The 27594-nt window shown below is 45.9% G+C and overlaps 1 protein-coding gene across 1 annotated transcript in view; it reads right to left on the bottom strand.

Annotated features, from left to right (window-relative positions):
* Positions 1 to 298: 298 nt before the first annotated feature.
* Tenm3 (teneurin transmembrane protein 3) overlaps positions 299 to 27594 on the bottom strand; it is a 603629-nt gene continuing 576333 nt past the window's right edge. Inside the window, exons 26-31 of the mRNA XM_032919375.1 lie at positions 22756 to 22931; positions 20810 to 21045; positions 14523 to 14819; positions 9578 to 11189; positions 6335 to 6465; positions 299 to 3833 (exon numbers count right to left, since the gene is read on the bottom strand). Coding sequence (XP_032775266.1) covers positions 3078 to 3833; positions 6335 to 6465; positions 9578 to 11189; positions 14523 to 14819; positions 20810 to 21045; positions 22756 to 22931 — 3208 coding nt within the window. The 3' untranslated portion in view covers positions 299 to 3077. The remainder of the gene's footprint in view (positions 3834 to 6334; positions 6466 to 9577; positions 11190 to 14522; positions 14820 to 20809; positions 21046 to 22755; positions 22932 to 27594) is intronic.

Here is a 27594-nt window from a genome sequence, read left to right as displayed (position 1 = left end):
GATTTTTTTTCTTTTTCAATTCTTCTTTTACAGTTAGTGTCGGGCTTTGTGGAGGTGTAGTTAACATTTTTTCTAAAGTAGGCCAGGATAGAGACCTCCGTGAAGCCTGCTCCTCCAAGCTTTCATTTTGAAACTAAATACAAAAACAAAACAAGGAGCCCAACGCAGTAGTAATGAGGGCTATCATCGGTTTGGTTTGCAGAGGAATTGCACCCCCAGATCTGCCTCCTTCTGTAGCCGCAGGAAACCTAAGAGCAATTCTGGCTAGTCAAGACATGAAAAAATATATAAACGCACACACATTGGGTTGGCTTTTATTGGAATGCCTAGATGCAGTCTATAGTCATCAAGTTATGGAAAATTCAGGTCACATAGAAAGTTAAGAAGGCAAATGAAAAGAACAATACAAATCAGACAAAAATTTACATCTCAAAATATCATGAAAGCATCTTGACTGGCTTTGCCTAAAATACTTTGAATATCAATTTCTTTTGTTTTTATTTTTACTTTTTGTTGTTGTCATTATTGTAAGCTAATTTTTGTCATTATACAGGTCCCCAACCTCCCCCCAAACTCTTAGAAAAAGATCTCTTGTTTACATATTCCCCAAGGTCACTATTTCTTGTAAAAGCACGTCCAGACCACAAGCCTTTTTAGAAAGAAATAGGCTCATTATATCTACTAACAAGATACTAATTGGGTTGATTTGACTTCTAAAATAAGCACCAGGAGACTCTCCAAATTTGTCATTTATTGGTGCCCCTGTAAAGACCAGTCCACGTTGAGAAGGGGTTAAGAGTGTAATTTCATTTCCGTCATGTGGTACAAGCTATTCATGGTCAATACATCACAGACATTTCTGAGAATTTAGACTCGGGGCCCGTTTCACCCCAGAGTACTTACAGCATGCTACATAACAGCCCTGCGGAAGTCCCACTCAGCAGAACTGCAAACACCTAAGGTAACAGTTAAAAAATAAAACGTCCGACAGCCATGTTTGAAAATCTCATAGTTTTCTAAATTTGGGCTCCCCAGTACTTGCCAAAGGATTTCCAGGATAAAAAATATTTAATGCTAATCTGTGCTTTCATTCTAGTAAAATATCAGCATTCATTAGAAGATTAATTACTTCAGTATACCCTACCACATACACAGCAACAGGAGCAGCGCTGAGACCGTAAGTTCCGTCGCTGTCTGAGAACGCTCCCAGCCAGTCTGTTTAATAAACACGCCTACTGTGTATTTAGAGTATGTGATACATACAAAGCAGTTAGAAAATTACTTTCAATACATCACTTGAACCTTTATATTTACGACATGTTCACTTGCTATATTTATCACCATCATATAGAGAGGAAAACAGTGTGTACTATATAGCTCAATGAACTGAGAAATATCTTCTAAAAATATTTTTGTGGCTGAATTCAGTGCTCACGAAAGACTCTCCAGAGTGGCTGGGTTGGCACGGAAGTGCAGATGGTGTCTATGGTGGAACCCCAAGCTTTCGGTCGGGGGTGGGGGGTGGGGACACTGATGTCAGTTTTCTTCCTACCCTGCCCAGTACCCCAGGCTACCCCTGGCCAGCATAGGCTGCCACTCAAACCATTTCCTGTGATGGTTGGGCCATTCGGGCTTAACAGGAGCTTGCCTTCCTGTTTCGATCCCACTGGCTGACCTAAGGGTCCAACTCCAAGCCCCACAGAGAGGGACCCTGACTGGCCGGTCGCCCCTGGCTCACGACCACTCGGTTATTGCTATCGCTCCTAGACATTAAGATACATGTTCATGGTTACCATGACATCAAGTCCTTCGCTCCCCACAAATGTTCCCGAGCATCAGACTGTGGTCTCTTCTCCATCACAAGTGGAGCATGGAGGGACGGCCATACACTATTAAAAGCTCTGGTTGATGAACTTGGCTTGACCTTTAAGGGCCTAGAGAGCCTCTTCTCCCCCTCGGGTTCCTCTCTCTCTGCTCCCCTCCCCCACACCCTCCATCACATTCCACCAGCCTTGGATGTCGACTGCGCCTCTTGGTTGGTAATGGCTGAGGCCAGTGGCTTGTTAAGAAAGGGGGACGAAGAAAAAGGAGTTCTCCGATTAGCCACCCACTGAGGATTGCACAGTCCTATCTATCTAAGTGATAGAAAGTTGCACATTGTTTTTGTTTTCAACCTAATACAAAAATATTAACACTTCTGGACATGATAGGCGTAAGTTGTTATATCTCTACAATATAATAAGTTATACTGTACAGTTATAACAGATAACAAAAGGTGCAATCCTTTTTTTTTAAAAAAATCACACAGTTCACATGTTTTTATCATTTTATTTTTTAAGTATAAACTTTTTAAACACTTTACATAAATTAACTCCTCTGAGACTAATATTCGATGTACAGTAAATTGTAATTCATATAAAAAATCCATAAACAACTTGTCTCACATAATTTACAAAAAAATCGGGGTTTCCTTTGCTTATCAGTGACAATGATTCTATTTGTCGTTTTTTTTTCCCCTCCCAGGGCAAGCCATGTTAGTAAAATCCATTATTAAATCCCCGCCGAAGCAGACGTCCCTTGCGCCAATGTCCTTTTACAAAGCAGCATGGGAAAGCAGTTGGGTTCTATAAACAGTAACGTTGCCCCACATTTTAAAATGAACAGATCTATGTATATCACATCCTAAGTAGAGATTACTTCCTGTAAGCAAAGGTCGACAATTCAGCAATATCTGGAAACATGGTACGCATTTTTTTTTCTTTTTAAAACTTTTGTTAAATACAGTGCCTCGAAGGTACAGAGGGTCATGGCAAAACGTTGCCTTTTTAATGCTTTTTTTTCCTTCTCATACTTCCAGTCCAATTGAGTGCAGCGATATGCGTATGTAAACATATTCTTTAAAGCCGATCACCTTTAAGGTCATTCAGAGAAAAAAAAAAGTCGTCTTTGTTTCTGGTTTGTGTTGCCTGTGTGTCTGCGCCGTGGGTGTCTGCAGAGCAGTGTCATTCTGGAAGGCTCTTTGGAGAGTCCGGTTCGGTTTGTGCTACAGGAGAATCTGCGCAGGGGTGGCCCGGGGGTTACCTCTTGCCGATCTCGCTTTGTCTCAGGAACTGGATGTTGTTGGCACTGTCAGCCAGCTCGGGGTACTGCTCCACCGACAGTACGTAGTACCCATCGTAGCCCTGCACCTTGCCGGCGCTCAGCAGCTGCCGCTTCTCACCCTCTGTCCAGAGGCGCGCACCCTCCTCGCCGTCGCGCACGCGCTGCTGCTCGCGCGCCCACGCCCGGGCGAGAGCGCGCTGGCGCGCTTGCTCCAGGATGCGCGCCTTCTCCTCGTCCAGGGTCATGCCGTAGCGGACGTGCAGCGCCAGGGCGCCGAACTGCATCTCCACGTCAGCGAACCTGCGAGTCCTGCCGTTCACCACCGTGGTGGATTGCGACACGGTCACGTTGATACCGTTCTCCAGCGCCTTGCGGCCGCTCGTCAGCCGCAGCGTGCCCAGGTCGCTCTCTGGCGTGGTGGTCTTGATGAAGTAGTGCGTGTCCTTGCCCTCGATGGTGAAGTGCAGGTTCTCCAGGTAGAAGGCATTGTTGAGCACCGCCGCCACCTTGATGCAGTCCTCGTTGGCGATGTTGAGCACGTTGGTCTGCACGCGGCCTTGGCTCACGGCCAGCATGACGCCCTTGCCGATGAGCGACTTGACGGTGGCGAACCACAGCCACGACTGCTCGCCCCCAGCCTTGCGTCGGCTCACCTGCACCTCCGCCATCTTCCCCAGGGACAGGAAGGCCTTGGCTTGCCTTGCCACTTGCTGCTGAACTCCAAAGATGGGCTGAAAAGCAAAACACAGGAGGAGGGAGATTGAAAGAACATCAGTGTACAGATGCTGGTTTGCTGGGGGCCATGCTTACTGTTGCCCTTCCCGGTCCTGACTACAAATAAAACAGGGTCTCGCTTTAAGTACTGCATTATCATGAACACGCTGGGGAGGTGGGAAGGATCCGGAGAACAAGGCTACATACATCGTGAGTTCCAGGGTTATCCTGAGCTATGTGAGCTCCTACCCCAGAAAAACCAAACTCCAACCAGCTAGAAACAAACAGGTCTTAGTGGAGGTGCAGAAGCTCTGATTGATGGGGAGACTCCCTAACTGTCTAGGGATTAGAATGCCTAAACAATCCAGGATGGAATGTCATTTCCTTCCCTCCTTGCGTGTTATAATAGTTTTTAAAAAGATCAAAAAGGGAGTTTATTGGCTGGCGAATTGCTCACTGGGTAAAGAAAGATACCTACTGCCAAGCCTGACCAAATTGCCCTCTCACCTCTACTACACATGTATGGCGAAGGGGTGGAGGGTATGGACACGTAAAAAAAAATGCAATAAAAAATTAAAAGGATATCTCATGTATTTCTGGAAGCTTTTTTAGTTTTCAAGGCAGGCAACCTATTCATATTTTTATCTCTCACCTTGTAATTCCTAGGGGCTTTATTTTCAAACCGCCCAAGGTGGGCAAGCCAGTCTACCAGACTCACAGCAGTAGCATTCTCCTCGGATGCCTGAGGCTGGGGGCACCAGGCCCTCATAAAACTTTGGAAATGCCCATGTTCTAAGTCCTCCTGGCCACCTGTCCCGTGTGTGGAAGACGGTTTTTAGCTGAGAGTCCCCAATGTAATCATAGAGCTGAAATGTGCAGGGATGAGAGGACTAGGGCCAGCTGGGCACGGGAACTTAAACTCTGGAAAACAAGTATTTTATACAGATGTGGAGACAGGACCATCTCCATGGCAAATTGCTTGAAATTGGGGGTATTCTAAGGCAGCCATTTTGTATACCAGCAGATGTTTGTCTAGTCAAATGAAACATCTGTTTCATTTACAGCACTCAAAGAAATGCCCTTCTCCCCTGCAGCACTAGGGAGCTGCCCAAAATCTTTACTAGGGATTCCCTAAGTTATCCTTACCGTGCACTTTTCTGGTCAGAGAACTTGAGCCATATTTAAATGGCTGCCTAGGAAAAAAATTGGCATTCCGTTTGGACCACCAGACTAAAGGGCTTTTAGACATGTTATGAACTCATACAGTTAGGACAGACACACTCAAATGCATCAGGAGGTGAGTCTTCGGGACTCCTTGTCAGGGCCGGATATATTTGCAATTAGAAATGTTAAACTGGGGACTAGAGAGAAGGTCGAGGGTAAGAGCATGCTGTTCTCGCAGAGGACCAGAGTGAGGTTTGCAGCACCACCCTCCGGCAGCTTGCAACTGCTGGTGTCCCCAGTTCCAGGGGATCGTATGCCCTCTTCTGGACTTGAAGTCCAAGGGCACCCCAGGCACGTATGTTCGGCTCTATAAATGCAGTTTAAATAATAATCTTTAAAAAAGGAAGCCATGTTAAAATGGCCTCCAGACCCCTAGAAACTTGATGGATTTTGCTTATTAAATAAAGATGACAGTGAGACAGGTTCTTTTAGTGTGAAGAATGAAACTTTATCAGAAAAATGTATCTGTGAGCACAGTAGACACCATGTGTGTATTTTAGTCATGATTACTTTTTTTTTGTATCCACCAAAGTGGTAGGACATTGCTCAAGGTAGGGATTAACTTTGCTAGGAACCCCGCACTTCCCTTATCGTTAAGAGGTAACCCAATTTCTGGATCTCTAATTATTCTTGCTTTGGGCTAGGAGTCCTGGTGTTTTGTTGTGTGTTCTTTCCTGAGCTCTGAATGATGGGCGTTAAAGAGCCCGCTTCCTGACACAGCAGTTTTGACTTCGAAATTTCCCATTCTGTTTCTCAGTTTTATTTCTTTCTCACAACAGGGTCAGGCCTCCTGATCTGTAATTTTCAGAATTCTATGAACACCTGCTCATAGACGGGGCCTTACTAGAGGACATTTTATTTCTCTGTAAAGGCTGTGGTGGCACTCTTTGTGGGTTGCTAATTTGAAATCCGAATCCCCGTTCTCTTGTTTATTGCAGCTCGCCTTTGCTCGCCTTCAGCTCCCAGGTGCCATAAAGGCTTTTTCCTGGGGTTCTCTGTAGAAGCCCTACACAGAAAACACAGGCTTCTGCATTTTATTACCTTTTGATAGTGTGCTTCAATGTTTTTATTAGCATTACTAGGAACAGATTTGGCCTGTTTAACAGGCCTATAGCAGCCGAACAGAAATGCAGTGGAACTGTCAGCTTTCCTTCCTCAAAAGTGTGGAAAAAAAGGAAAAAGAAAGGGAAAGACTGGTATGGTTTTTCACAAGCGTAGATGAATTGTGGGTAAACAAAACTCCAGCAGGCCAGCCAGTCATTGCCTTCTCTTCCTTTCCATGTTTGTTTCTTACCGGCACGTCTTCCCACTGTTGACTCTTCACGAGTTCGTAGGAAGGTTCTGTTAGATCGAATTTGGGAACGGGGAATCCAGGAATAGCATTGTGCAGATGGAAGCCAAATGTCACCAGCCAGCTGTTAACATCTGGGGAGAGCGCAGAATCGAAGGTGTTAAAACTTTACCGGGCACGTGCTTTCATGAATTTACATCCTTACTTAAAAAAACAAAACAAAACCAAAAAACCAACCCCCCCCCCAATTTCACAAACAGTCATCTGCAAAGAGGCCCGTGTTTGCCGACCTCCTACCATTTTAAATCCACCGTCTATTTTTAGACACTAACCCACAGCAGACGTATGGCAGATGCTGCAGAAAATGGAGGAGAATAGGTGCTCACTTAGACAGAGGAGACAAACTGTCAGAAGCGCAAAACTGCACCCTGGACCAGTAACAGTGATAAAAACAGCAACATCAACGCACGGCAGCGCGAGAGTTCAAGACAGAGACGCAGAGAACAAACGACGTTAGCAAAGGCTACAAGAGATGTGGGATTGGCCCTCGAGTCATCGAGCAATGATACCGGGGTTTCCAAAACCCGTTTTCTATTAGTGAAACCCCCCGAATGAGAGTATGGAAATGAACAGCTGATTCTTAATCAAAGGTGAATGCTAAAGGCTGGTAACCCTGGCCAAGGGCGCCGTCGTCGTACCGATGGCCATCAGCTTTGACTTCAAAGGCTCGCTGTGCACAGGTGGAGACCAAGGATTTTTGGGGGGAGAGAACATGAAAACCTTTAAAAATGGTATTTTCAAATATTGCCATGTGACTCCAAAAGCCATTAAGCAAAGAATAAGGCTTTTATTCTCTTCTGGAGGTTGTGATTTACGGAGCCACTCAGCAGGCTTGCCGCTTTATGAGTATGGTTGGGCGTAGATTATTTTATATATTAAGCACATTGCTGGAAAAATTTGAAATTGCATTTCACCTAATATATTTTACGCGGTTCCATCTCTCCTTTGATGTTTCCAGAAAGGGCTGCGGTAGCAGTCCCTGCAGTCCATGTTGCTAGGAGAAGATGAATTCGGGAGCTGTGGGCTTTCCACTCGTTCCATCAGCCCCTGTCAGCACCCTCAAATATCCAGAGGTAAACTGCTTGTCAGAATGATGGAGAGATGCTGGCTTCCCGTTTCCCTCTCTAGGGCACAAACTCTCACCTCATTGCCAGCCTGGCAGGTCCTTTGTCCAGGTCACATGGCTACAAAATCAGTGGTGTTCTCTCTGTTAAATGAGGTGGCGGTGCGTGTGTGTGTGTGCATGTGTGTGTGTGTGCGTATGCGAGTGAGCACATGAGGGGAGGGGAGACATCTCCACAGGGCTCTCAGTGGATGGGAAGTGCTATCTTCCTGTGAGAGTGTATATACCATTATGGGGGGGCTCAGGTTTGGGGGGCATTCTGTCTCCCAAATGTTGATGTTTGGGGGGCGCGGAGTTTCTCATATTCTGAACAATGTGCGCTCCTACGAGAACCAGAGGCTTTAGTATTGAAAAGCACTGTCGAGATAATGGGATTGGAATGTGACTGCCCACAGAGACTTCCACAGGGCATTGCTGAATCAGGGGTTGGTGCTGCTGGAGGGAGGGACTGACAGCTGGAAGGGAGCTAGGAAAAGCTCTGTGCCATTTGGAAAGTTGAGAAGCAGATGTAACAGGTATAGGGGTGCGGTTTTGATACCCATCCTGAGGGACCAAAGGATATCTTGGTGTGCCTCAAACGCCGGACCGGAAAAGAGGCAGGCTGATGGAGACACAAGGCAATGGAGACACGAGGCAATGGAGACACGAGGCAAGACAGGAGAAAACCTCAAAGTAACAAAACGAAACAGAACACACAAGCAAAACCAACTCCAAAGCAAAACAGTAAACAAACCAACCCTACAGACAACAGAAAGCGGAATTCACAGAAGGCCAGAAGCTCGAGAATCTAAACTTCATGCAGTAGAGGCTGAGAGGAGAGAGGGTGCCAGCTCAGTGTGGGGGGACCCCTATGCAGTAGAGGCAAAGAGGAGAGAGGGTGCCAGCTCAGCGTGGGGGGACCCCATGCAGTAGAGGCTGAGAGGAGAGAGGGTGCCAGCTCAGCGTGGGGGGACTCCCAGCAGAGCTTGTAAGGTCCTGTCCGTGTTTTATCTCGTGCTTCTGCAGTGGCAGACGCGCAGACAGATTCTTCACATCCTCAGTGCCAAAAGAATCACACGGATCAAACCTTAGAAAGACCCTCATTCTATAGCCTGGATGTTACCCCTTATTACTGGTCAAGTTAGTGTGGTCGGTAGCAGCGTCATCATGCAAGAACACAGAACGGAGAGGAGAAACCAAGTTCTCTTCGGGAGAGATCTCTCCACGCCTGTCCTGGGGGGATGGGTTTGAGGAGGGTATGAGGCACCTCTCAGGGATGAGACCAGGTGTCACACTTTGCTGTGTTCCACACGGATTATTTCCATTATAATGAATACCTGTCTGTCTGCTATTTAGCGCAGAATTTTCTACACTCTTATATTTTACGGCCAGAGATCAGACACTGAGTGCCTCCACGTGTGCATTTGTTAAAGCTTCGTTCTTGGCCTGCTACTGTTGGGAGGCGGTGGAACCTTGGAGAGGTGAAGAATGTGTCAGGTGTTTATGTCACTGTGCGTTGTCCTTGCACGGGACTGCGGGACTCTGATCTGCTTTCTTCACCCCCCCCCCACCCTCCAGCCCCGCCAGCTTGCTCTCCCAAGTACTCATCCCATAACTCGATGTCTTGCCGAGGGTTGGAGGGAAGCGCTGGGCCAATAGGACTCCTAAGCTTAGTCCTAATGAACCTCTCCTCTTTGCAAGGGGACTATCTTGTCAGAAAGCGAGCTCATGCAGCAACCGAGACTAGAGAAGAATTGGACCGACCGCCGCGCCGCGCCACTGTAGCGACGAGGCAAGACTGCTATTTCAGTTTTGGGAATCTGAATTTAGCATGTTTGCTCTCTGGATCTCTTCCCGTTCCTTAGATGATTGAATTCTATGTCGTTTCAGAAACCGTGGCCTTGAGCATTGTCAGGCAGAGGAGGAAGTAACTGTATTTCATTTCCCCCTTGCGGTTTCTCTATGGATCCTTAGAGAAATGAATGCATCCAAAAGGTCAATTCTAGTTACTTTGTGTATTAATCTAACGGTAACGGTAACTTAGCACTTGGGAAGAGAGAGAGAAAGAAAGAACGACACCTTACCTGTGATGTAGTCTTTCACATCATGGATTTTGCTTGCAGGGTTGTTGTTCCGAAACATGTACAGGTTAAATGGAGCCGGGTCCTTTCCGATTCTTTTCCAGATTTCAATGTCCGGTGTTGTCCATCTTCCTGCCAAAATATCGTAATCTCTTTCTCCAAAGTGGATTAATTTGGTGAGCGGGTCATACAAGCCTCCATGGAACCCAATTACCAGCTGAAAGTCAATATTGGAATCAAAGTAGATCTCACCATAGGCAGTGTACTGAATCTGTTTCAGCATAAGCCCGTTGCTACTAAAAACAGCCAGCGGCGTCCCCGTGTTATCCGAGGCAATGTAGAACTCGTCCCCGCTGCTGATCTCCATGGCGAAAAGATGTCCTTGGAGGTCATAGTAGAGGGAGGTGATTTCTGAACTTGAATGGTTGTAGACGTGCGTAATCCTAGTGGGGTACGTCAGGTCAGCATAGAAGAACTGAAGGTGCTGTCCCAGGCTGGTTTTGCTGGAAACACGCCTTCCCAGGCCATCGTACCGATAGATCACTGTCCAGCCACTACCTTTACTGTAGACCCGAGTCAGAAGGCCCTTGGAGCTGTATTCGAAAATTTCTGTGCCCCGTTGACGCAGAAAGCCATCTTCATCCAGCCGGTACTGGACGTCGCCCAGGCGCGTGATTCTGTCTCGAAGGTCGTAGCGAAGAGGCGTCAGGCGGGCGCTGCTGCTGGGGTTCAGCAGGTGGAGGTTGCCGTTCAGGTCATAGTTGTACCTCCACATGATCTTCTCGTTGAGGTAAACCGTCTGCAGCTGTCCGTCAACGTCGTATTCATAGGCGTATTTGGTAGTGTTGGCAAAAGGCCCTATTTTAATCTCTCTCTTGGTCACCCGGCCCATATTATCATATTGAATTGTAATCCAGTACATGAGTGACCTGAATATCTCATATTGGATCTCCTTGATGCGCCCGTGAGCGTCGAAGTGCTTCGTGTAAGTCATTACGGCCGTGGAAATGATCTGGTTGATGTCATAGTATATAACTCCGAATTTTCCGAACTGCTCAACTTTGCCAGAAATGTCATCAAACTGGTACAGATCAATGGGCAGTGGCGTTTCATTGATGACACCCTGCATGCTGGTCACTCGAAAGCTGTTGTCATAGCTATAGTCAAATCTTGCATTTACCATTCCATCCTCACTGAAGCGGAAAATCTGTCTGTCAATCAGGGGACCAATTTGCCTGTATCTAATGGTGCAAATAAAACCATCGCTCTGAAGGTTTACTGTTTTCAGGACTCCTGCCGTTTCATCATAGGTAAAACTGACTCTTGTGCTGTCATATAAAATTTCCGATAGCCTGGTCTGCCTTCTGTACTTGAATAAGACCCTCCGACTCGTCCCCAGGAAAGCCGTTTGCAGAAGCAGCCCTTCCTCGTTGTAGTCTGTGATAATCGAAGCATTGCTTTCTGGGGGGTTGTATATGTTGCGGTAGTAGCCAATGGACCGGATGGTCTGCATGGTGTGGCGAGCCACGCTGGGCATGGTGATGGCTGACAGGCGGTCCCACATATCGTATTCGAAGATGTACTGCCGCTGGCTATGGAGCAGAAGGACCATGGACTGTGAAGAGAGCACAGACTGCTATCAGGGTTTGGTAACTGGGGTGTGGGAGGGGGGGACGCACAAAAAGCAGATTCGGTGACCGCAAACACACAGAGAAACATTCCGCCCGAGAAAATGGTTTCCGTTTTAATTGAGCTATCCTTGACCTTACATGGTGTTAACGATCCCCTGCCTAATTTGCTTGGATGCTTAATTGTGAAGGGTTCTGCAATTAGTGGCTTAAGATTCATAATGTGCTACTTGTCATGATTGCGCAATTCTTTGTTTCCAGGCGTTCCCAGCCAACCAGCAGATTGTCAATGGACTTGGAGAAGCCATAACGCCGGCGCGAACCAAGCTGGTTTGAAGACAACATTTCAAGGGGGAAAATAGCAGAGGGGAAACGCAATCCTACATATAATTAGCAATTATTTAGCAAGGTGGCTTTCCCTCTCATTTGACTGAAGAGCCACTCCACATCAGGTTTTAACTTCCTGTGTTATTGGGGAGGAGTGGGGGGGAGGAACAAAGCCAAAGTGTTATTTATGAAGAAGAAACATAAAATTAGCCTAAAATGGATAATGTGTACACAAAGCATCAATGTCAACAAACAGGGCTAAAGCAGCCACACAGCGAATCGGAGCTGCAAATGCCCTCCATGGAAATACGGACTTAGAGACCCGGCGTCTAAATCGGGGATCTGTACAGACAGGTCCACGTTGAAATGATTCCTTCTGCAGATACCCAAGTCCGAACTGCACTTCAGTGCTACTGTAACAGTTTCTAGGTGCTCTGTAAGCGTCCATACTGAGTTAGGAGAAAAGTTAAACACACACACAGAAACAATCTCTACGCCCCTCACCCGGGTTAACTACAGAGAGAGACCGCATCAACTTACTGAGCCACTAGGAGAGAGGGTGGACCCTGACGTTAGCTGGGTGAGGTTAGCTGAGTAACTGCGATGCAGGCCTCTGGTGGTTCTCCCTGTCATAAAAGTTTCTTTTGACCCCATTAGAAAAACTGGGATGAAGGGCAGACAGGGAGGCCAGAGAGGTGGGGGAACTCTGGATTCTGGCATGGAAATGCATAACAGTCCAGACTCAAACTTTTCATTTCCGCTGTATGAAAAAGAGTTCTTATGACTTAGGTTCCTGAAGACCCTCTTCTCTGGCCATGAGCAGGGACATATTTTACATGTAGGTCGTTATGGTCTGGATCAAAATTGATCCCCAAAGACCGCATGTTAATTAATGACTTGGTTCCCAGCCTGGGTACTGTGAGGCGTTGAAACTTTACATGGCAGGGCCTCATGGAAGGACGTTACCTCATGGGGAACATGCCTTGGGATGGGACATTGGAACCCTCCCTTCTTCCTTGCATTCTTGTTACTTCCTGGACACCATGAGGGAGCCATGTTGTCTGACACAATCGCTGGCATCTCACCATAGCCTCTGTTCACAGAGGACCACGTGATCACGGACCGACGCCTCTGAAGCTGAGAGCTAGAATCTCTCCAGTATGTAGGTCATATCAACCCAGGCATTTGGTCACAGTAACAGGAAGCTGACTAATGCTGGCTTGTAGTGGCTTTCCCGAGGACGGCTCAGGCAACTGGCCTTCATGTGAGTGTCTCGCGCCCATTTAAAGTTGTATTTGATGGTAATTAGTAAAATATTATGGTCTGGCTGTGAATCTGTTTGGGTTTAGTGTGTCTGTCCTAGGAAGGAAGCAAATAGAGTCGAGGGGGATTTGGGGAATTTAGGAGCTAATAAGGAAGTCCCTGCTGGGTTTTCTGATCTTCATTGAGTACAAGAAGATGATTTTGAGAATCGCCTTTGCCTCTTGGTGGAAGTTACTATAACCAACGATGCCTCTTCTTTTGCTTTCCCTTAAACATTTTGGCCACATTCTGACAACTATTATTTTGTGGGGGCTGGGCATTTCCACTGCTATTCCTGTGCTTAGTCTAAATGGGGTAAATGTTCCAGTCTCTTCCCCTCCTGCCTGGAGAAGTCCCTTGGGGCTGGTTAGATTGGAGCATGAGCTAGATATCAGGCGGCAAGCTAAGTTCGTTCCTAGGCAAGAATGTGGACAGGAGCTCACCCCGTGGTCTCTAAACAGATGCTTTGTGGCTGGAGCGTAATGGTGGTAGGGAAGGTGTTTGTAATCTAACAGGTAGCATACCAGCCCAGGGTGAGTCACTCATAAGGAGAGGAGACAAGAGTCTGGTCAGAAGGTTCCTTGTTGGAAGCCTGTAGAGTTGGGAGGTTGCCTTAAAGCTGTCGCATCTCACCTTGCACTCTGAATCTGGTTCAGGGGCCTGGGAAGTGGGTGGGCGCATGCGTAAGCGTCAGGTTTAGGTTGAGGGTTTTGTAGAGCATCTCTGGTGGAGCATTGTTGAGGTGAATACGGCAGGGATCTGCATGGCTCATGACTGTCCTGGAGGACAAACGTTTCTGGGTATATCTTTTAATGCCCACACGGCTGGAGGCAGTGAATGCCAAGAGCTGAGCCTATAACGTTGGTCCTATGGAATTGGGAGTGCAGGGCCGTCAGATTTGAGAGGCACGTTAGAACTCAAAACCAAATCAGAGGCAGGCGAAACATCCATGAAAATGCTCTTCGGTGGGTTGTATTCCTTAAGAAGTGAGTCTTAGGGAACTGTCCCAGCCCTGCCCCTCCCTTTTCCATTCCTCTTGAGCCCGGCCCCCAACCTCGGGATGCACAGCCTACAGCTTAGCTCTCGGCACGTGCGCAGCTCGAAATCTCCATCTGTGGCACCGTGGGCGGATCTGAAGAATGGGAAGGCGCCCAAGTTCTGACGCTTATCTCTTCCGTGCAAATGAAAGAGAGACACCACACAGTATCCAAAAGTATGGCTTTCTAGGAAAATAGCCTCTTCTGGTTAATAATGCATAAATAGGGCCTCCATGCTTTTTATGGTTATGTTGAAGGTCTGCCAGGCACGACGCACAGCTGACAGTCTTAACTGTGCTAATGCAAGCTCTCTCTTAAAAGAAAGTGCCGGAGCAGAAATTATTTACAAATGACTTGCAAGCTCTGGGTCTAATTTGTGAATGTTGTCAGGGTACAGGCTTGGCAGGTGGATGGTGTTGGTGTTTGTTTGTTTACGGCATAAATCACTTAAAAGGGACTCAGATAGTAGAACTTAACTAAGGCGAAACTACTCTGCTAATACGGAAATTCATCACCCTGCGCCCGGGGCTACCACAGCGATACTTAGAATAATAAATGGAACTCAGTCACGTGTTGCTCTTCCTTCTTTTAGCGATCAGGGTGATCGTTGGGAAATGCTAATCATCCCATTCGAACGCCGGAACTCAGGCATACCTTTTCCAAGTACGTGTAACTCCACGTTTTCCCATCAGCAAAGACTCGAGATACGATCCTCCCCTGGCTGTCATAGTCCACCTTTTCACTAGTGGTCCCTCTCTGGATGCTGGCAATTTGACCAGTGGATGAGTAGGTGACGTTGACCGCCATCAGCTTGCTACTAGGCAGCCAGAGAGTCGGGTGCCCCGATGTGTCGTAAGCAATCCTCAGGAGAAATTTCCGGTGGTCATCATAGATCTTTTCTGTCTTGGTGGTCCGATCGAAGTCCACTGAGAGGAGGTTGCGTCCGTTGACCTGTTATCAAACAAAGCGAGAAAGAGCCCATCTCATCATTCCAAGGCTGGGCACCTGTCAGAGTTCCTAGGATTGCTTTATGATGATTGGTTCTCTTTGTCGGTAAATTAATTTAGCAAATTCTTGGATGCAAGGTAATAGACTAACTGTTCTTTCGAGAGTTTTGATCAAGCATAAAGACAGCCTGGCATTTGTTCAAAACTGTTTCAATTAAATTTTGTAAACTAAAAGCAATAGACAACTAAAAGTAGAGACAGACAGAGAAGGAGGGAGGGAGGGAGGGAGAAAGAGAGAGGGAGAGGGAGGGGGAAGGAGGGAGGGGAGAAAGCTCTCAAAATGTGCTTGCTTGGAAGATTTTCTGCTGATAAACACAACACCCTATGTAAATCACTCAGCGTTCCTCCCCCAAAAGGACAAAGAAAAAATAATTACTTAGTGAATTAATCATGGCTACATTAAATAAAACAGTGGTAAACATGACTCTAACCCTTTGAAGTGCAGTTAAGTAGAAGTTGGAGCCCACATTACTGTAAATTATTAATGAGTCGAACTAGCAGGAGGTTACAAACACCATCATTGCTTTGGGCCCAGTACTGAAAAGTCACAATTTTTTAGAGTGTTGTTTTCTTTTGATAACATCTGGGTGACTGGCCCAGACTTTAGAGTTCTTTCCTATCCATGAATCCATGGTCTGGACATTATACTTAATTCATAAACCTAGCACTGTATCACTGCAATTGTTCCCTTTGTGGCTGTATACTGTGTCCAGGATCTCTGACATCATCTGGCTGTTACTGTCTGTGATGCTGGGCACAAGCCAGTGCGAGCATGGTGCTGATTAAACTTTACTTTCCAAGTAGTTGACGTGTTTGCAGGCAGGACTCTGAAGGGTGGAGACTGTGCTGTTGTTCAGGCCTTCTATGGAACCTTTGTCAGCATGGTAGTCTGTGCACACTAGAACTCTCAGTAGACGTTTAGATTGTTACAAACTAAATGGAGCAAGCTCGCAGTGCATGGCTGGATGCAAGGAAACACAGAGGATCCATATTGCCAGGCTGGCTCGCTCCATCCTTTCATTCACGGAATAAATATTTGAGCGTCCACCATGTGTCAGGCACGTAGCTAAATTTAAGTCAAAAACTTGAGAATGAAAAGAACCTTCTGCTAGGAGAGGCTGAGGACAGGAGGGGACATTCTGTGTGTCAGAAGCAGAGGGACACAAATGGTCCTCAGACTCACTCGGTTCGCATGGCTACAGACTTCCTGCACTTGCTTCTCCCCCTCTCGGTGGGGCCCCAGGTTCAGTCCCCGAGCAGCCTTTCCCATCAGGCCTTTCTCCTAGGGATTTCACGCTTGGAATCTACAGAGGGGGATGAAATAGCAGCCGGAGCTGGCTCATCCAATCTTCTCCCCTGCCCTTATCATCTTGGCATTGTCTCTGGGAGAGCAATCACTCGCATCGGCTGGAGAGCCCCTCTCAGTGGGACTGAAGAGAGCATTTGCTGAAACGTCTGGCTGAGGCATAGGGATTCTGCTGCTAACCTCACACGCCAGTGCTTATGCCTGCCTGTGTGACTCCCTTCTCTGTCTACAGAGGTGGTGTCTCCATTTAGAGTGGGGGGCAGGACCACAGACTTCAGATTGGTCTCTCCCTCTCAACTTCCCTCTCACGCATGCATGCACGCACCCATGCACACATGCACACACACCGTAGGCGAGCATGGAATTCACTATGTAGCCCGTGAACAAAGTCTTTCTCTCCTCCCAAAGACATTTTCCTTAACAGAAAACAGAACAGCTCTCTCTTAGCCATGTGCTGGGTGGGTAGGAATACCCACCATTTTGCACATGGCTGGAGGGTCTCTGAGTTAGGGTTAGGGTTAGGGTTAGGTATGTGTCATCATGGTTTTTACTTCCAATGTACATTCACACTGCGTACTGGCTGGTGTTGTGTGTCAACCTGACACAAGCTGGAGTCATCACAGAGAAAGGAGTCTCCCTTGAGGAAATGCCTCCATAAGATCCAGCTGTAAGGCATTGTCTCAATTAGTGGTCAAGGGGGGAGAGCCCAGACCCAGCATACTGTGAGTGGTGCTATCCCTGGGCTGGTGGTCTTGGGTTCTAAAGGAGAGCAAGCTGAACAAGACAGGGGAAACAAGCCAGTAAGTAACATCCCTCCATGGCCTCTGCATCAGCTCCTGCTTCCTGACCTGCCTGAGTCCAGTCCTGACTTCCTTTGATGATGAACAGCAATGTGGAAATGTAAGCTGGATAAACCCTTTCCTCCCCAACTTGCTTCTTGGTCACGATGTTTGTGCAGGAATAGAAACCCTGACTAAGACACACTGACTTACCGACACCCGTAATGACTAAGTAAAAAGAGAAGATCTTGTCTGTAATATAGCAATGCAAAACCTATCTAGATTATAATGCTATTATTATCTAGATAATGGTATAAAGTCTATCTTCTAATATAAAAGCAATGTGTGTCAGCAAAGAGGGCAGAACACAAATGATCTATATTTATACTATTATAAAAACAAACTGGCACTGTTGGTAGGTTCCCAGGAGTGGGTCATATGTTACATCTCTTTTTGCCTTTCTGAGGGAAGCCCATAGTGATTTCCACAGTGGCCACACTAGAGTATGATCTGGCCATCAGTTTGTACTGATTCCCCTTTTGTCTACACAACGGGTATTTGTTGTTTTCTTAGCCAGTGACATTCTCACTAGGTCAGATGGAATTTCAATATTGTATTTCTGAGACAGGTTGGGTAGGGATTTGAATGAGAATGGCCTCCATAGGCTCAGATATTTGACTGGTTGGTCCACAGTTAGTGGAACTGTTTGGGAAGGATTAGGAGGTGTGGCCTTGCTGGAAGAGGTGTGTCACTGGAGGGTGAGCTTTAGGTTTTAGAAATCCACTACATTTCCAATTAGTCCCCTCTTTCTTCTTCATGCTTGTGGATCAGAAGGTCAAGCTCTCAGTGACTTGGCTGCTCTAGTACCATGCCTGCTGTCCACCAAACTCCCTGATGTAACAGGCATAGACTCTAATCCTCTGGAACCATGAGCCCCAAATTAAATGCTTTCTTTTATATAAGTTGTCTTGGCCATGGTGTTTTAATTACAGCAACAGAAAAGTATGACAGCTAGGGTTGAACTTCTTTTCTCATGTGTTTTTAGGCTATGCATACTTTGTGTTTGCCGAGCTGTGTGCTCATTTCATGAGCCCACGTACCACACAGCACTATTCACAGCAGGTAAGTTATGGTCGATGTACGTGCAACCATACAGGGATGGTTGAAAACAGTGTGGAACACAATGAGATCTTATCTTTTAGCTGTAAAGAAGAAGGAAGTTAAGTTGTCTACAGGACAAAGGATACAATTGGAGATAATCATAGTAAGCCAGTCTATTCAGTTTCAAGAAGAAAGATGTCTTATGTTTTCTTTTGCCTATGGTCCCTACATTTATACAGATTCATGTGTGTACTGGTCCCATCAACGTAGAAGTGAAGCTGTCTACAGAGACAAAGAGGGTTAACGGGAAGGGAAGAAGTGGGAAATGGGAAGGGGCAGGGTCAGAAGCAGAGAGGCTTAAAGCACAATATATAGTCGTATGAAAACTGCCTTATAATGCCACATTTGACACAGTGAGCAGCAATGTAAAAACAGTGGAGCCCGGGGCTAGATTCTAGTTCAGTGTTTCTTTTTGATTCTGGATAAGTGTTGTTGTCTTTGGTTGTTCAGGACTGGGAAGCCTACACTGAAGGAGAGTTTCCATGTCTTTTGATGAAGGGCACTGTGTGAGGCTTGGTGTGCTTATGACATGTGTGTGTGTGTGTGTGTGTGTGTGTGTGTGTGTGTGTGACTTGGGTTTGACTGTGATACCTGTCTATGTGGATATGCCTGTGATTCGTGTGTTTATGTGAGACAGCCTGTGACTCCTGTGTGTACCCATGTGTGTTTGTGTAAGATTGTGATACCTGTATATGTGTGTGTGTACCACAGGCCTGTGACTCTTGTGTATGGATTGGTGTGTGCCCCTGTGACTCCTGGGAATTCTGTATCTCTGTGTGTGCCTGCAACTCCTGTGTATATCTGTGTGTATACCAATGACTGAAGCGTGTGCATGTTTCTGTCACGCATGTGAGCATATGAATCACTGAGTAAGGAAGGCAAAGCCTGGGAGCTCATCTTCAGTGGCTGAGGAAGGAGGGCCCAGGTGCAGCAGAGAGGAGGCAACAGACCATGGTCCCAGGGGAATCAGCAGAGGAGACGTGGAGTGTTTCTCTGCCCACGGCTTCACCTTTATCTTCCCTTCTAGTGACCACTGTGTCTCCCTTCAGTCCTCAGGCTCTCCTAACCCCCGACAGCCTCATTTTGGGCCAGACTGCCAAACTCGATCTGGGGCTGACTGGACCTGGGCTTAGGGACCAGGTGGTTAAGTCCTGGCTCCAGAGACCATGTTATCATTCCAAACACCAGCCTTGTGACAGACTGAAATCAGAACTCATCCTACATGTTGGGTTTAGTCTGTGTTTGATCCATTGCTTCTTTTTAAAAATTTGTTTCTGTTCTTTGGAAACAGCCAGAAGCTAAATATGCTGTTTCTAACCCAGAAGAATTGCCAAGGTAAATAATGCTGGCCTCTTAGGATAATAATTTAGCCATTTAGAGTGGAGTGAGGGTTGGGGGGAGGGGAATTACCAGCAAGCTTCATGTTTTGTTCTTGTTTTTTGTCTACCTGTCTGTCTGTCTGTCTGTCTATCTATCTATCTATCTATCTATCTATCTATCTATCTATCTATCTATCTAAGTCTGTCTGTCTGTCTATCTATCTATCTATCTATCTATCTATCTATCTATCTATCTTAATGGTCAGGAAGTAATGCTGGGGAGAATTCTCTACCTTTACCCAATAAACTGAAGCTCTGTTTGCTAACATAAAGAATGAATCAGGTTCAGTTTACTGTGGCTGAAGGTGATTTCTTGCAACCTGTGCTTCTACATCGTCTACATAATCTACATCGTCTTTATCAAATAGCGACCATAAATCACAGCTTGCCTTCCAGATGCATTTGGCCCGTAATGGAAGAGTGATAAAAAAGTACGAGTCAATGCAGGAACCATTTTGCAAGGCCCAATTACACCAGCATAATGAGAACCACTGCATCTCTCATAAAAAAGCCAGCGAAGGGTAGGCTTCTGTCAACTGCGAAGAGACAGCAGAGAGGTTCTGAGGTCGGACATCTTGCTATACATCCACACCCCGTACTTCAAACTGCAAAGAGAGACACCTCTCAATGGCTGGCCCATCTCCTTCACCATTTGTATTTGTGACTTTGAAAACTGTCGGTATTTAAGTCGAGCCTAACTTATCCCGTCTTTGCAGGAGGAAGCCATCGCTGCTCACAGACTAGGGGAAGGAAGATCATGCTCCTAAGATTCTTAGGGTGACGTCAGCAAAACAAGGTTCAGTTGATATCTAGAGATTGTACATCTGTGCTACATGCAATTTCCAACCCCCAGAGAAGATTTCCTTTTAGGCATCTGAAGGTTTCATGGCTGGCATGATTTGTGACATATAGTCACGGTAGAGAGTTGAGGGTGGTGGGTGGTGTGCAGACAGGGTGTCTACACAGAGCAGCGCTGTACATCCCCCCACAGTGCTGGACACACCCCACAGTGATGGACATACTCACCCCACAGTGATGGACACCCCCCAGTGCTAGACACCCCTCAGTGATGGACAAGCCCCCAGTGATGGACACCCCCACAGTGATGGACACACCCCACAGTGATGGATACCCCCCACAATGATGGACACCCCCACAGTGATGGACACTCCCCAGAGTGATGGACACTCCCCAGAGTGATGGACAAGCCCCCAGTGATGGATACCCCCGGTAGTGATGGACACTCCCCACAGTGCTGGACACCCCCCAGTGCTGGATGTCCTTCTCTTCCTCCCCAAGTATCTCTTACCCTGAGCTTTCGGCCGAATACGTTGACTTTGCCTTGGGCCTGCTCTTTCCGGAATCTCCATTCCACCAGGTTCTGTCCGTTCTCACCAGGAAGTGTCATATTTCTTTTGGCTACTGTGGGATTCGCGGTGCCTGCCAGCACGTGGGGCTCTGTCTGGTAGTGAGAGTCTAGACCACTGGCATAGAAGATTCTAAGGGAGCCATCATACCCAATCTGGTAACTGTTTCTTAACTGGTCTAAAAAAGAAAAAAGGAAAAAAGGAAAGCATTAAGGTGACTTATTCTGTCTGCATTAAATATCTGATGGTTGTACATTCACAACTGACAAAGATTTCTAAAACATGGAGGCCTGCAGTTTTTGAGATTTCTTTTTTCATTTTCATATAATACATAATTTAATTTCAATTTTTATTCTTTACATACGTTCTGACCACAGCTCCCCCTACTCTACTCCTCCTAGTCTCCCACCTCCTTTTCCCCCTAGAGCTGCTCTTCCTCAGTTTCCCTTTAAAAAAAAGCAGGTCTTCTAAGGATATCAACTGAGCATGGCATTGTAAATTACAGTAAGACTAGGCACAAACCCTTGTATCAAGGCTGGATGAGGTGACCCAGTAGGAAGAAAAGGACCCCAAGGGCAAACAAAAGAGGGTACTAAATGATGTATGGTCTAGATGGCAGGTGATCCCTAAAAATGATTTAGGAGCTTGGCCTCTGTTTGTGAGTTCTTTCTAAAGGAAGTACATACCTGAGGGCAGGTACCTGGTACCAACCTACATACCTACTTTCTTCTCTCCATCCTTCCTTTTCTGTAATTCCCCTTCCCCCTCTCCCCTCTTATTTCCTTGGAATGTGCAGTGGACCAAGCCATCTTCCAGTACTGGGTCCCGCCCACATTCAGGATCTCAGAGGCGTACCCTCCCCTGCGTGCACTCCATTGTCTTTTGTCAAAGAAACTTTGGAAGGCCAGTATCCATAGCTTGCATACACCAAATACAAAGTGATGTTCTCCCCCAAACTAACTTAAGAGATCGATCCACCCAATGTTTTGTAAAAACCTTTCTTTTCTTAGACCAGTGCCTCTGTCTCAGTGTAGGACTTTGGAAAGATATAGGATCATTTGTAGGAGAAATACAATCAAGAAATATTATTTTTATATGCTTGCAGAGGTTGCTTGAGTTTTTAAAAAGAAAAAAAAAACAATTAAACACAAGTTAGTCTAAACCACACCCAAGCAAAATAAGAGAGGTTTAATGGAGGTTTAGTGATTATTCCAAGTTGTGAAAGAGTTCAGATATCATATAAATAGCTTCTTGGGATATGGAGGTAAAATCGTCATTATATGTGGCTTCAAACCTCAAGTCACTAAAGTGAGGTGGCAAAGGGGAGGGTGTGCTCTCAGAAACTGTTGGATGACACCATCTGGTGGGATGACACACATCAAGGGCTGAAATTAAGTTGTTGTATTAAATTAGAATTGAAAAGGACATTTTCAAAGTTAGCACTATTTGCCTGTGTGCACTCACATGTGTGAGTGTGTGTATGTGTGAGTGTGTGTGCATGTGAGTGGGAGTATGTGTGTGAGTATGTGTATGTATGTGTGAGTGTGTGTGCATGTGAGTGTGAGTATGTGTGTGAGTATGTTTGTGTATGTGTGAGTGTGTGCACGTGTTTGTGTACACATGTGATATGTGAGTGTGTGAGTGTGTGTATGCATGTGTTCATGTGTGTGTTCATGGGTGTGCATGTTTGAGTGTGTGTGAGTGTGTGTATGAGTATGTGAGTGTGTATAATACTGCCTGCAGAGTCTTGGTTATTTCACCAATTCCCCTGAGCACTCCTGCTATCCCTTCCCTCCCCTCATCTGTGTTATCTTAGGACACAGGGTCCGCAGTCTACTTGAGCGCTACTAATACTCTCTATTTATTTCAAAGAAAGCTTTGCCTTTACCTTGGACCATGGTGTAGAACGAATCGATGGAGGACAAATTGGAAGTGATGCTGACGTCTTCCTCTCGGCTGGATGACTCAATGTCCACCGTGATGGCCTTGTCCATGTCCCCGTGCAGGTTTGTAACCACCCCAGTTGGGAAGGTAACATTGGTCAGGCGACCTTCACTGTCGTAGCTGAATGAGAGAGGTGTCACGTGGTGTTAACAAGGAAATGGTGGGCACTTTTTACCTGTACAGTTAAGGCGCACCGGGATTAGCCGCACTACTTTGGAGCAGTATTTGTCTTTGTGCATGAGCTATGCAGAGTGAGGACTTCAAACAGGCTTTGAAGTAATCAAAAGCCTGTTTAACATAGAAAAAAAACCTCGCCGGTGAGAGCAAGAGTAAACAGAACAGTTCTCCATCTCAGCATTTTACTCTTTGAAGTGTGACCAAAACCCACCTGCACATCTAATTTGCCGTTTCAAAGGGAACATGTTTGCTGATATTAAATTCTGTAGTATTCTTCCATACTTTCCGCTAAGTAGATGCAGTTCAGTGCCCTCTGCTTTTATCTGTCAGCTGAGCCCCTCCATGACTGTGCGACATGCACACATGTGTGCACCCTTCAAACACGTTTCAAGTATTATTTTAGCATCTTGAGACATTTTCGACAAATTAACTAGGCGGGGAAGAACCTTTTAAAGACTCTTTTTGGACATTGTTGGGGGCTGGCACCAGAATCACGTGAAAGCTAGGCAAATGCATCCCTTATCCCTAAGGACTTTTAAGATTTCTCAGTGATTGACATAGTTTATGGCAAATTCAGTGGTAGCAATGGTTATAACCTTCCTTAAAAATACATGCTTTTTTTTAAAAAAAAAAAGGTTTATTTTTAATTATGTGTACATGTTGGGGGTATTCAAACGTGCATGAGTGTGTCCATAGAATATGGAAGACGGTGTAGGATCCTCCTGGAGAGAAAGGAGTAAGTGTTCCTAACCACTGAGCCACCTCTCCAGCCCACAACCTCTCTTGTCTGTACGATTATTTTAAGAGTGTGTGCTCTCTCAAATGACTTGTTATATTTAGTATAATGAGATAAAGTATTTCCTGACATTTAACAGTTTTCTGCTATCTTATTACATGCTTAGATTTTTTTAGCATATAAACACAGGAAACTTATTTAAATATTAGGGTCCATTTTAAATATCATGCCACCATAATAAAAAAAATGTACTATAGGAACAGCATTTGACTAAGAACTGAATTTTTCTGAGTTTCCCATTTGTGACGTCACCAGAGAAAAATTTAAAAAGACGATCCCATTATCTGAGTAGAGGAGAGCAAACTCCAAATTCTCAATGAGAATTCCAGAAGCATCCTTGTTCACAAGCCCAGAAGCAGTGGGGGGCGTGGGGATGTATGTTTTTGGAGGATGGGCAGGCAAACAGCCATAACAGTGGATACAGAGCAATGGGAATGCAGGCAGGAGAAGCATGGGAAAGTTGTTTGCAGTTTGAAGATTCCAGCCAACAGAGGCGGTAAAGGCCAGGTCTGCTCGGCGCCTGCTGCTGTGCTGACCCATTAACTCAGACGGGTCAGTGTCAGGGGTTTGACTGACGTGGTCTGACAGCCAGTCACGCTGCTCAGTCAGTGCAGGGAATGGGCGCTCATGAGGAAGTGGGGAGAGAGGGAGATGAGAGAAACCGACGCACCATTACGTGTAATCACTGCTTGGACTCCACGGAGGCACGCTAAAGAAATAAAGTAGACATCTTCCCCTCCCTAGCAAGCCCAAGGCTCCGAGCAGATTAAGGCATAAATGAAAGAAATCCAAAATAGTTTACGGCTGTCACTGCCTTTCTGAAGACGTTATTGGTCTTGAAACAAGTCTGCATAGGTTCGTTCTCAGAGATACAGAGTTATGAACAAAATCAGCTCAAGTTGAGGCTTACACTCGGTGTAATTCCTAACCACACTGTGCTACCCACAGTTCCCAATCCTTTAGAAATTAACATCTCCTCTTACCTACAGATCATCTGTACTGCGCTAGCTCTCCCCACACCTTATAAAGGGAAAACTGAAGATGAGGTGGTTAAATGGCTCGTTCGGGCTCTCCTGGCTGAGCTATCACTGGGACTGCTAGGCACCTGACCTCAGGCCTATTAATTATCCTTTCTGTAAATCACAGGGCCCGATTCAAAGTCGAGATCTGTGCTTTAAACACACACGATCCCGCTCGCCACCAGCATGCTGATTCATTCCTGCTGCAGATGCTGACCTGCCCTTTCTCTGGTTTATATTTTCCAGCCCCATTCAATCTCAAGCAGAAACTTCACCTTTCTCCTGTAGAAAGCATTTTGCCAACCTTTTGACTTGATGCTTTCACTGGCTTACCACTCATTCCGTTTCCTGCTGGGCAGGCATTTTCTATCACCGGAGGCCAAGCACACAGGGATCCAGCCCAGGTTTCTGAGCATTCAGAGGGGCAACCTGTTAGCCTCTGGTTCTTTGGGAAATAAAAATACAAGTAACCTTTCGAGAGCCCACGGTCAGAAGGACATAAGGATAAAACTGGTTCCTCAATGGCTCAGCCGAACAGTTTGGCTCTGGAAGTTCTCAACAACTGGCTAAACAAGGGACTAAATGAAGTTAAGGCATCAACGAGACCAAAGTGTGGGAAGACCGAAGGCCAGGAACGAGGAAGAACTCTCTGGTGTCTTGCTATCCGGTTACTCATCAGTTTCTCAAGACTCTCTAATGTAAAAGCTGAGGAGCAAGCACTGAGAATCCAGAGAGAATACAAACTAGACACACATGTGAAAGTTTGCTTCCTCACAATGAAAGAGCGTCTGCTACTACGGATCCTAGGAGGGCCTAGAAGTAGGCAGAGATGTCTCTAGCTGGAGGAGCCAGTATGGACCTCCCTGGGGTGAGCTCTGCTATCAGGACTGGATAGATCAAGACTGGGTCGGGGAAGGGGTGAAGGAGTTGAGGGGTGATGAGGGGTCTTGGATATACAGCAATGAAGGTGTTGGGAGTGGGAAGAAAGGTAAGTTAGTTGTTGAGCCTTTGGGGGCTGGGAGTGCTTGCAGCAGAACTCAATAGGAGAGTCAGGACTTGCCCAGGCTTTGTGATTGGATGGAGCACTGAGGAAGGGTTTTGGGACAGCAAAATTCTAATAACGCTGACTCAGCACCGAGGGGGTTTACCAAGCAGGGGACAAGGCCAGGCAGAGAGAGTTTTCCAGACCTACTGAATATGCAAAACACAGGGAACTACCCTCCGTTACCCATTCAGTTTCAGAAAGCAAGGGATTTAAGACATCTTTCCGAATGCTCTTTGAATTCTGTACTGTGTTAGCCCTCCCCTATTTTGTAAATGAAAAAATAAAGGTTTTGTCATTTCTGTGGACAAAGGTACTAATCTGTGGGAAAGACTTCACTGATCGCCACTGAAAGGCACATGCACCCTGTGTTTCAGTGTCCACTTCGAACATTTAGTAGCTTACATTTCCTTTTACATGAGCCAAGAAGATCAAAACCAAGAAAGTCTACTCGTTGTTGCCGCCTGCTGTGACAATGTTTCCTCTAGAGTGCTAATTTAAGACCGCCTATCCCTCACTATGGCAAGTGACAAATCCCCACCCTCAGTACTAAACACAATGCAGAAGTCATCCCTTGATCTCATTCCTGATGAAGAACATGCACGCCAATAGCAAAAACTCAATGAGTAGGTGGGAGACTTTAAAAATGACCAGAGGATTCTGGATAAGGAGTTGAAACAAACAAACAAACATAAAACAAACAAACCAGTTCTCAAAAAACAATTCTCAGGTATTTCTAGAAATGATAGTTAAAAGATCTTTTTTTTTTTTTTTTTTTTTTTTAAGAACAATGTAGCAGCAATGACCAACTGGACCCCCCCACCCTGCGTGATCAGAGACCTTTCCACACAATCGATCCATATACGGTTGGACGTTGCCTCTGCTTACGTGCAGCTTTGTGGTTCAGCGTAATGTTTGTGGCTTGGCCTCAGTGCACTAGACCTCCCCAACTCGTATATTAGAGATGGAGCTTTTCTTTTATTAGCCTTTTGAATTTGCAATGCAATAGGCTCTAGGGGATTTGAACAGAACATCAACTTCATGTTCACTATTCCACTCATCTGGTCGTAGCCTCATAGCTCCAGACTCATCGCACAGCACATTCTTTCCCGCTCCCGGCTGACCTCTCTTCACAAAGGACTCTGTTTGGAGAAAGACACCCTCCCTCAGGCGCTGGCTGACCTTATGCTCTTGCACCGATGGGGTACCCTTTTTATGGTTCTATATTTGTTTGACTTTAATTTTGATTGCATTCTTTTTTGCCTAGACTTGCTACTTTAGCTTTTGTAGAGTATTTTCAAAATGCTTTCATGTTTCCTAGGCATCGAGATGATTAGTAAATGCCTCAGAGTCATAGCCTCAGTGAGGCTGAGATGAAATCTCTCTCCTCACTCACAGACATGAACTGCTCAGCTCTCCATTTTCCCTCCATAATATCTTTCACATATTTATTTTTCTGTTCTCACAGCTGCCAGAGACAACTGGTCTACCTGCCTAGTGCCACACTTTCTGGTAAATCTCTGAAACATTATGATTATAATACTTCTGTGCTTAAGCATCTTTAGTTGATTGTCACTCAAAAGAAGCTCTGTCTAACCTACACTCTTCACAGCTCTGTGTTAATAGACTACTGATACTGTAGATTTATTCAAGTGGAAACGATTTGCAATTCTCCAAAACTTTAGAATGTGACTTCTTTTTAAGATGGGTTGTTTCGTTCAAGTATAGTCCTTCTCATCTTCCCTGGGT

The sequence above is a fragment of the Rattus rattus genome, chromosome 13 (genome assembly GCF_011064425.1).
Source record: "Rattus rattus isolate New Zealand chromosome 13, Rrattus_CSIRO_v1, whole genome shotgun sequence".
NCBI lineage: Eukaryota > Metazoa > Chordata > Mammalia > Rodentia > Muridae > Rattus > Rattus rattus.
The sequence above is the reverse complement of the archived record's forward strand: the minus strand, read 5'-3'. Positions and strand labels throughout refer to the sequence as shown.